Below are 11,716 nucleotides of genomic sequence, written 5' to 3' on the forward strand. Positions count from 1 at the left end.
CTTTTCGAATTATCACAAGAGAAATTTTTAATTTGATCAGATTTTTTATAAATGTCATTAGAAAATTATTTGCTGAATCAAAATTCTTAAAAATTTAATACAAGATACCAACAACTACAAAAGTTATTCGTGTATCTGTTTAAACATATATAAAATATATAAAAATTCATAAACACCTTTTCTTTTTGTATCTATATTTTGAAAGTTGTATATAGGTAAAATAGGTTCTTCATAAGCCATAAAATCTAAAAGAATTATACAAAAATTATTTACCGTAGAATTTTAAGTTCTAATAATTTCGACTAAATTTCTGTTTTAAACAATAAATAACAATATTATGTTAATTATTTGTGAAAAATGCAACTTTTATATATTTTATATTATCATGAATTTACACAATAATATTGTCTATTTATTACTAGTTATATTTACGGTATTTAGTATTTACAGAAGATTTTATTAAATTTTGTAGTATATAAGTTGATATGATATGATATAAATATAATATATTATTAATTATTAAAATAATTAAATACTAATAATAATATAATAAATGCAATATTTTTGGTAAAACTGATATTAACTTACCTACTATATAGTAGGAGAAAGTAAGTATTCTGTAGTAAAATTATATATTCTAAAAGTAAAATAAATGACCTAAATTGCAATACCAAAAATGTATCACTATAAGTGGAATAGACCGTTTCCGCTCTGAATTATTTTTCATTCGTAATGATATATCAGTGAATTCAAATTTAATACACATATTATATAATAGCTACCCATTCGATACTTAATCTACAACAGAACGGTACTTAACTACCTTTTTTTATATTTATCGTTAATTCTACAATCAATTTTGATGGTCTCTCTATACTATTAATATTACAGTAAATATTAGGTACTTATACCTATATATACTATCTATATAATTATATATTTTGAATTAAATAAATAAATGTATATATTAAAGTTAAAAATAGGATTCAAAATTCAACTCATCCCCGCCAATGTATTCATATTTATAGGTATGTAGATACTTATTCAGTACGTTATTTAGGTACTTTATTTAGTATCCTAGCAACCAAAAATCTTTAATGATAAATATGTCAAATATGCACTTAAATAAGTCTATGATTTTTTTTTAGTATCTTAGCAACCGTTAAAAATAAAAATAAAAACTTGACATTTTGTACAGAGGTTCCTTAAGTAATGTATGGGCGCATTAATAATTAACTTTATAGGGCTGATTTGTGAATCTAAACCATCCAGGGCCACCCAAACGCATACAAAAAATTGCATTCAAATTAGTCCAGCTGTATAGAAGGAGTTCAGTGACACACACACACGTACAGTATAATTATATATATAAATATATAATATATCTAGTTATCGTAATATACAAGGCATTAAAAATGATTCTGTATAATATATTAGGTAATTTATAAATCTTGAACCCAATGTTAGTGAAGAACGGACTACTACAACCATTAATAATTATTGAAGACAGGATTTTCAATTGCAAGTCAACGGAGAAGATTTAATCTTCTAAGAGGATGTGGAGGCTACCGAATTATTGGCCAATGCATATTTATTTTATTTTACAACAGCAGATTTATCAGTGATAATGAGCTATCGTGGCGATGAATAGATTATTGCTCATGTCTCGGCACTTTGCTCGGTTCTTCGGAAATTACGGTCAGTGCATTTTCCTTTGGGGGTACATAAAAACACTTTTTATGTAGGTATATCTCCCATTCCAAGAGATATTGAAAAACATAAAAAGTCATACCAAATGACGTTAAACATCATATATTTTATAACGGTCGACATATTTTAACTATAGTTTATGTCGTTTATGAACAATGTTTATAATGACCATAATTTGTTATTTGAAGTTTATTATGCTAAAGGATTTATTATTATTGAATTCTATAAATATAATATATACGTATTAATATTAATATTTATATGTTTATTATAATATATAATAGTATACTGTTTATACATACGAATTAATAAATATTCTAACAAATTAAATCATTACAATTTTGTTTCGTGTTGGATAAAAACTATTATTATGTTTTATAATTATTCAACATTCTCTAAACTGTATAATTATATTGTTTATCGGATATATTATAAGCAGGTAACTGACAAAAACCTAGTTATGTACATTTCTAAACCGATATTTCTGAGTGATTACACTATAACTTAACAATATTCATGTTATAATATATTACTACTATCTCTTTAGAAGATGGTTTAAATATTTAATTATAATAATTATTATGACACACGTAAATGTTATATCCTCTTTCTCAACCGATATAAAAACACAACATTATAAAATATACAATCGTAAGTCGTAACGAAAGGTGGGTCAGCACTCGGAGGATGATCAAATCGCATTAGCATCCTACACATATCGCATACTAAAGATTATAATTTTTCCCCTTGGGATAAGCGCGTAGTGTACATATTTTTAGAATATTTTATTATATGTTTTCCATTGATTGTAGAGTATGTTAATGTGTAATAAAATTACTAAAACACGTGTTTTCGTGATCGGTTTTTGGCGGTCGTTTATTAGCGTAAAGTCGCGCGCATATAATTATTAATTAGACAGACAAGAACTCACTATTACATCAATTGTTATTATATACATACTATATAATAGCGTCACATAATCCTAAACGGAATATTTATTTTTAAAAATATGTTGTTGCTCGTGAGCGCTTATTATTATAATTATTTAAATAGCATTCAACAGTCGAGGATATTTAATTTAAAAATACATAATTCTAAAATCGTCTAGAAATGAAGTTCGTCACACCAGAACCCCAACTTCAAAACTTGATTTGAATTCGACATTTGCAAGTCTGAAGTGTTACGGACCTCTAAAATTGGACGTTGTTTGTAAAATGTATATTTTTTTAACAAGTCTTTTCGTGAATCTCTCGTTGTGGGCCATAGCCTCGGTGGTGGCGGAGATGCGGTTATGATTCTGCCACACTGGGGACGAAAGGGTCAGTGTTATATGATCGTTACCGTCGCCTGGTATAAATGCGAGCCCGATGGCGTTGCTCGAAATTTCCGCACTTGCCCTCTGCACGAGTAGCGCCCAAATAACCAAGACTAACTTGGGGAAATCGGCCAGCGCTTCCATCTGCTTCGTCCCAATAAATTTCCATATTATGTCGTTCAACGCGCTTCGTCGATGATGTCCCTCACCAATTTCATTTTCGTGTAACACACTAGCCATTAATGCCGTACATTACATAATATTACAGTAGTCACTCGATAATTCGAACCTCGATAATTCGAAAAACTCCATAAATCGAACTAAACGCTAAGTCCCCTGAGAAAACCTCTATAATTAGAAAAAAATACATGTATTCCGGTCCCCTCGATAATTCGAAATGTCTGTCGGTGAGGCACACTCTACAATTCGAATTTTTTTTTCACGAATCTCTATAATTCGAATTTCTTTAAACACGATTATATGTACGTTCATATGTATAAGGATTATGATAGTTAAATATTATCGTAGTTTAATGTTATCGTATCTTACCTGCCTAATCTATACCAAAATAAACCTCTGCTATGGGTAAACCGTTATTGAAATTGAACAAACGTAATCAGTCGTAGCTAACGTAGTCAGTCGCAATATGGGTCCCGTAAAAGTGTACAAGTGTTTGTCGATAGCCGACAAACAAAAAGTGATCGCAGCAGTTGAAGCCGGTGAAAAAAAAAAAGATGTTGCTCTACGTTTTGGTATACCAGCTTCTACGCTTTCAACAATACTAAAACAAAAGGACCATCTTACAACATCAACACCTTATTCATCGCGGATCAGACAGAAAAAATGTGAGTACCCCGATCTGGAAGAATGTCTTATGGCTTGGTTTACTCAAAGTAGGCAAAATAATATTCCAATATCAGGACCTATTTTAAAAGAAAAATCTAAGTTGTTTGCTACCAACTTAGGTATCACAAATTTTCAAGCTAGTGAGGGTTGGTTAGAAAAATTTAAAAAACGTCATGATTTAACTTTCAAAAAAGTATGTGGAGAGAGTGCAAGTGTTGACCCGTGCATTTCACAAGATTGGAAAAATGAGTTAATCAATCTATTGGTTGATTATGATGCTAGGGATATTTTTAATGCCGATGAGACCGGACTTTTTTACAAATGTTTACCAGATCGCACTTTGACATTTAAAAACGAAAAATGTCATGGTGGTAAAAATAGTAAAGAACGGATAACAGTGATGTTAGCCGCGAACATGGATGGATCCCAGAAACTTAAGTCCTTAATGATCGGAAAATTTGCTAACCCACGCTGTTTCAAAAACATAAAATCTTTCCCACTAATGTACCGGTCAAATAAAAAGGCGTGGATGACAGGTGTATTATTTACAGAGTGGTTGTCATGTATCGATGTAGATATGAAAAAGGCAAATCGAAAAATTTTGATGTTCGTTGACAACTGTACCGCACACAATAATATTCCTCATCTTGAAAATATAAAAATTCATTTTTTACCTCCCAACACTACATCAACTCTCCAACCACTAGACCAAGGAATAATAAAAAATTTTAAAACGATGTATCGGAAGGAAATTGTTCGAGAGGTGTTGGCGTGCATTGGTGAAGTTCCATGTAAAATTTCTATACTCACTGCTATGGAAATGGTACACAAAGCATGGGAAAATGTTAGTGCACAAACCATCGCGAATTGCTTCAGAACTTGTGGTTTTATTAAGGACGGACAGACAATTGGTGAAGGTATTCCTGTTCAATGTGAGGAAGTTGAAAGCACATGGAACAGACTAGAAGTTCCTGTATCATTTGAAGAATTTGTTCACTTTGACGATAATGTCGCAACTGCTGGTACTTTTACTGACGAGGAAATTATTCAATCTACTTTAGCCAATCAGCACAATTCTGACAATGATGACGAGGAAGAGGAGGCGGAGGCGGAGGCTCCTGTCATATCGTTAAAAGAAGCAAAATTTTTTATGTCAGGATTACGTAAATTTTTTGAGCAATCTGAAATGGACGAAAAAAGATGCGATACAATTTTCAATGCTATCAGTAAGTTAGACAATGCTATGGACCAGATTGTGACCAACAATTGTTCACAAAAAAAAATAACAGATTTCTTTAAAATGTAATAATATTAAAAATAAATGTAAAATATAATAATATGTATGTATAATAAATAAATATCTATTAATAGTTTTAAAATATACACTGTAATAATATTTATAATAAGTAAATGTAAAAATAAACGTAATACATACATACATTATCTACAATTTTCCACCTCTCTTTAATTCGAATTAATTTTTTTCCCTCGATAATTCGAACACTCGGTAAATCGAAAACCTCTATAAATCGAATTTTTAACTCGGTCCCCTGAATTTCGAATTATCGAGTGACTACTGTATCTCGATCAGTGACAATCAAAAAGTATAATAGAACTTTGTAAATATTATTTTATTTCTTATTTTTCCGAGTGTTTATTTCAAGTTAGCAACACTTGAAGACAATAACTCTCCGACAACGTACGCGTCGCATATAATCATTATAAACGTCAAATAATAATAATATTGTTTGCTGTAGGTCATATAACGAAAATCAGTCGATGTGATATTATATACTGCGATATTGTGTCTTACGATTAACACGCCTTTTATCAACCTTCTCAACTTGACAAACTCTTTACATTTTGTATAGTTTTATAATATTGGTTAGTTATAAAATTGTCATCTAGTATATTTTAGGGCAAACATTCTTATATTGTTGGATACACTAAATTAATTTGGTGCGGCGGTAAGTCGTAACGTTTGCCACCCTGGCGATCTAAGCAGACACCACTCCATGTAAACTTTGTAACTTTGTCCCTCCGTACCGTCGCGGTCTAGCCGATGACCGCTGGTGCCCGCCGCCGCCGTGTCTTTTGTCTTTTACCGTCCGTCTAGCGGATCAGTGTATATGTCCATTTGTCTTCGTTCGTCGTCATCGCCGTATTCCGTCCTTTGTTTACACGCATCCGAGAGCTCTCGCGTTCGTCGTCGTGCCGCACACGTCCCGTGTCCACGATCTATTATTTGTATTTTGTTCTGGCTTTGCGCGCCAAGCAAACAGCGTTTTTCGCTTCGTGCCATCGCCCGTCCGAATTTTCGCAATGCGACCGAAGCCGTTCGCGATAAATGCTTAATATTAATATATTAATTTTGTAATTTTATCAAAACAATACTAAATAAAGTACCGATCTTATGAATCCTAATTCGAAAAAGAAGTATAGAGGTATGCTATAAATATTTGAACATTTAGTCGATGTCCACTCTCTCTCTTCAAGTCAAGCACTGTATATTACATTACCTGCAGTACCTATTATGTATGTCATATTGATCACACTGCTGTTGTGACAATTGTTGTATAATATATATATGTTATATATAATATATATATTATTACCTAACATACCTGTCTTATATGACGTTTCTCGGGAAAACCAATTATTATATCATTTCGATGGTGTCCGAATATCAAAAAACCGTAACGCCCTACAGGGGTTTTGACAGTATACGGTGTACCTATAGTTGTGGACGAGGCGTGTGCGTAAGAACGCGCTAAACATCATGATGACCCGGTCGAAACGTTTCCATTTCATCGACGCTGGGATGCATAACAAAAAGGCACGTGTGACACGAGTGACGATGCGATGCGTCCGTCATCGTCGTTGTCCGTCGCGGCGACGACCACTTCGACAGTTTCTTGACACTGACGATCGAATCCAATTTCACTGCTCCGGTTATAGGTATACACGAAACACACATAATACAATAATACGATATAGGTTACCTACCGTATGCACAGTGCACACTATATAATGTAATAATAATTGTCTCAATTGAGTCGGCGGTCGACCCAGCGGGTATCTGACCACCAATAGGGTGTCAAAACAAATTTATAATATTTCGCAGCACATTCGTCGTACACATAAATAGGTTTATTATATAATAGGTAGGTACGTCGTCGCGGAATACCACGCTGCGGCGACGGGGTGGTTATAATATTACAACACTGCGTGCACATATTACGTATTGCGCGCGTTTACACGATAGCATCTATATATACGTATATACACTATCCGACACGACTTCACATTATAACCGCACTCGTTTTTGTAATAATATAACGATAATAATATATAATATATTATGAGCTGATATAATATAATATTTTAATGTGCGTACCGTTATCGTACAATGGAGACGAGTGGGGCACTTTCTAACGCGAATAACATAATAATATGTATATAAAATATAATGACGCGTATTATTATAATAATGCACATGCGACGGGGATTATAATAATAACAATATAATGACTGCGAGAGACGTTTTCAGAGAAATTTTGAAAGGTCTAATATCAACAGTTTAATTTGAAGAAGAACGCACGCTGTGCACACGACTGCAGCACCGCGTGCGTACAGAACGATTTTTACATTATATACGTATGTAATAATTTATACGCGTCGCATATACATAATATTATATAGGCCGCTACCGTGTACGAAAATTTGCAGAGCACTTTCTCCGTCCACATGTACACTCTAGATTGGTACATGTGTATATTGTGTGTATATATGCGGTAAACACGTGTGGGGTAGTGGTTGATTTCACCCGCATTTTCGACGTCCGGCTGCTGCAACAGTGCGGGGGTGTGTACTCGAACCCGCGGTGAAAGTGTTCCGGGCGCGCCGCAATATATAATGGCACAACGATTTCGTGTAAAACCGAACGCGTCTTATCGGCGTCTATATACATCGATCTGCGACGGGGAGAGAGCAGAGTGATTTATGCTGTACCTACTATTACCATTGGCGGACATTTGGTTGGATTTTTAGGGGGCTATAATAATCCAATGTAAAATTACCACACACTCCCTTTCTATACGCAAGTATAACATATCACTTTCGATTTTTTTGGGGATATATTGAAGTACTTGGGCAGCTAAGCCCCCCTAAGTCCTCCCCCGATGTCCACCTATGCCTATTTCCTCCGTATGAACATAATGATATTAGATAACCGTATACTATACTGCCACGATATATGTTATAATATATTATGTAGGTACATCGTGTGCACTATACGCGTTTGACTATATTTAGTCGAAAAAAAGATTCGAAATCAGTGTGTAGGTACACGCCGGTCGAACGACGCGCCATGTACAAATTCGCAGACAGAGTACGCATTTTTGTGTAACGTGAAAAAAAACGAAATTCACGACGCGACATTATAATATAATAATGTATATTATGCTCATGCTTCCGGTTTATGTATTTTTTTTTTATTCGGCCGCACGGCCACACGCGCCGCTTTTGTCGACTTATATTATTGTGTGTCACGACACCCCGTAAATTGTTTTTTACAATAATCCGCAACAATATAATAGGTAGTACAAGAAGCTCCCGAAGACGTAACACCCAAATATTAGTATATTATTAATATAATAATACACGAATACGCAACGAGGACGAACAAAAAAACTAAGCCATTCCCCGAGCGGCTATACACACACGCACCGATAGCGTGTTATTCCTATTTTTTTTGTTATTGAGTCCTCTCGGAGTCGCCATACAACACATAATGTGCAAAATAATATAGTACGTTGAATTGCGTAAATAAATTCCGGTGTCCCTTTGTTCTCCTCGCGTCCGTAAATAGACAACCAGAACCCTTAAAACGACCATAATGCGGTTAAAAACTGTGGACCGTCCCGCTGTGATTCGGAAAAAAAAACAAACTATACGCATATTTTTTTAAGGTCTTAAAAAAATTGCTACCTGCAGCAGTAGTCTCAATTTATCGCATTGTTTAGTAATAGCCATTTCGGAACCCAAACGCTACCCAATTGTATAATACAAATATGTATAACACTCTCGTTGCATAATACATTCACAATAATAGTAGGTAGATGTGCACTATGTTGAATTCAATACGGTTAAAAGATGATACAGCAATATTATATAAGAGTGTCCGGTTTACGACTATAAATTATATTTGACCGGATACGTGAAAATCCCATGTACGAGTATAATTCTTTTTCTTTTTTTTCTTTTCTGCTTATTTTTTATTTTTTTTTTCTTAGAGGATATTTTAAGCTTCAAACAATTCAAACACAATATACTTCTTTAGAGTCCACAATGGTTTATACGTAATACAGTAATAATAAATGTTGGTAATATGATACATTTGATACGTATATATAGTTTTATACAAAACGCTGTTGGCCCGCAGGCTATCTCGAGGAATTTTATTATATGTTTTATTTCTGCCTAGAGCGAATACTTTTTCGGGTGAGCTTGATTATGATGTTTGATGCCATTCGAGCATGTATTAACTTTGTTAGGTGGGGCTCCGAGGGAGATATATTTTTCATGTAATATATAAAAAAACGTTCTTTAAAAATTACATACAATAGGGTGTGAGTGTTTTTGTGTGTCCAATGCGTACCTATATTATTCTGGTGATCATTATTGTTTCCTCGTGTTTGTATAGATGAATTGAGGGTAATGTACTAATGTGGACATCTATGACTTCTATAAACTCGATAAATTATAATTTAATATTAAAAACTCGATTTTAACAATGACACAGAGAAGATATGACTAATAAAATCATATTTATTAATAGAATTTAAATCCGATTATTTTAAATGGGCGTGATTGTGTAGTGATTCCTAAATCATAAATTATATATGCGTTTACCTATAGTATTTAGGTACCTAACCTAACCTTCTGGAACAAAAATGAATGAAAACAAAAATGTAATTTGTTATTACCACCGCGTGCCTGCGCAGACAAATCATTATGCTATGGGTTTGGATAATTTTTCTTTTTGGAAACTACCTGCTGCCGCCACTTCACATAACAATATTTTGTTCCCACCGCGACCGTGGTTCAACACGTTTGGTTTCATTTTGGTAATTCGAATCAAATTCGCAGGCGTTAAACACCAGTGTCATCTCGGGGAATGATTTATAGTGCGAAGGGCTTGTTTAGTTGTCTTTTGTACGGGCCGTTGTAGTATAGCGTAGTGGCGTGGGGTTGATCGACTACGGTTGTCCAATTAGCCGGTACGCGTGGGCGTCTCGGCTGTTCTTTTTCCGCCGAGTGAAGGATTTACGACCGTTTTGACGCGCAACAAATGACGCTTAATTTATATTATTAAAAAATAAATAAAAAGAAATCCGTACACGTTTATAAACACTACTACACCACCATTCGGGTATTAGGATAACAATATGTACGGTCAATATCAATTAAACGTGGCGTGGTGGAATTTTCAACGGTGATTTATGAAGTCCGAGAGCTATGCTGTATTACAATAATATATAATACATACATGTAATAATAATCTCATAATATTATTATACCGTCGTGGCGGTCTGGATTGCGTGCTTCTCTTATTCGTTATTCGTTATTGTTTTTTTTTTTTTTTTACTTTATCCATTTTTTATTCCCAGTGGTGGGTTTATCATATAATAATACGAGAACTGTGTCTTAAATAAGTCTACCAAGTGTAAGCACTTAAGCAGCTCCGATCGTTAATGCATGCACGATATAGGTAGCTTTATTTTATTTTATTTTATAACAATACAAAGACGATAACTCAAAAACATAAATATTTATAGTTACATATTTTGATATTCAAAATAATATCATAAGTAAAATAAATAATAATATTAATGAGTGACCTAGTAGAGTAAACAGTTAAAGAAATGTTTATAGATATTATTGAATAATGTGTCTTCGTTAGCAAGACGATGGCAAAAAAATAATTTTAGTAGATAAATCTGAAAAAGAGAATGGAATAACAATAGGTGAGCGTGTCGAGATAAAACTTTCAAATGTATTTGTTAACGGACGGTAGGACAATCAAATGAGTTAGATAAAAATGTTTATACAAAAAAAGATGTATTTGTATTTTTCAGTGTCTTTAGTTAACATTATGGCTGATAAATTTAGCTTTGTGGATGAGGTTACAACCTTATAACCGCATATGTAAAGCATGCATTTCAACCATTAAAAAAAACACACATCATGAGAAAACAAATAATAATAATTTTGTGAAAACTTGTTTTTCTTTAACATTAGTGTGTAGATTTTTCTGAATCAAATTTAAATATTATATTTACTTTTTCCATAAACGATATTATGTCTACGATAATACTGATGCAATAAATTGATTTTCAGAGTTCATTTAAATGTTGCGGCCAACTTCCAGTTTAATAAAATATATTATACGTATTTAAATTTTTTGCCTTGTTTATTTTTTATACGTTTTTATTAATATCTTATAAATAATTTTTTGTCTTTTATATCTCACATTGGGAAAAATTATAATTAATTGCAAAATCTTGAATCTAAGGTTAACTTAAAACCATTGACACCATTAATTTAATATTTCTTAGGAATATTTCCCGAAAAAAAAATTAAAATTATACGGTAGACACATTTATTATTATTTATTTGTATAACCTTTTTATATAATTTTTATAACAACTAAACACTATGTCTCGATTCAAAAATATGAATAGTTATACATACAACTATACAACTTACAACGTTGATACAGTCATAGATAACCGCATAGGTATAGTATATTATGTGTATATTATGTAGTTTCGTTAAACAACT

The 11,716-nt window shown here is 32.9% G+C and overlaps 1 protein-coding gene across 1 annotated transcript; it reads left to right on the forward strand.

Annotated features, from left to right (window-relative positions):
* Window positions 1–3,305: 3,305 nt before the first annotated feature.
* Window positions 3,306–11,072, forward strand: LOC132930001 (tigger transposable element-derived protein 6-like). The gene is made up of 2 exons (XM_060995659.1): window positions 3,306–5,097; window positions 11,011–11,072. Exons 1-2 carry the CDS (start codon window positions 3,672–3,674, stop codon window positions 11,070–11,072), a joined length of 1,488 nt encoding a protein of 495 aa, XP_060851642.1. The 5' UTR covers window positions 3,306–3,671.
* Window positions 11,073–11,716: the final 644 nt, after the last annotated feature.

The sequence above is a fragment of the Rhopalosiphum padi genome, chromosome 4, assembly GCF_020882245.1.
Source record: "Rhopalosiphum padi isolate XX-2018 chromosome 4, ASM2088224v1, whole genome shotgun sequence".
Lineage (NCBI taxonomy): Eukaryota > Metazoa > Arthropoda > Insecta > Hemiptera > Aphididae > Rhopalosiphum > Rhopalosiphum padi.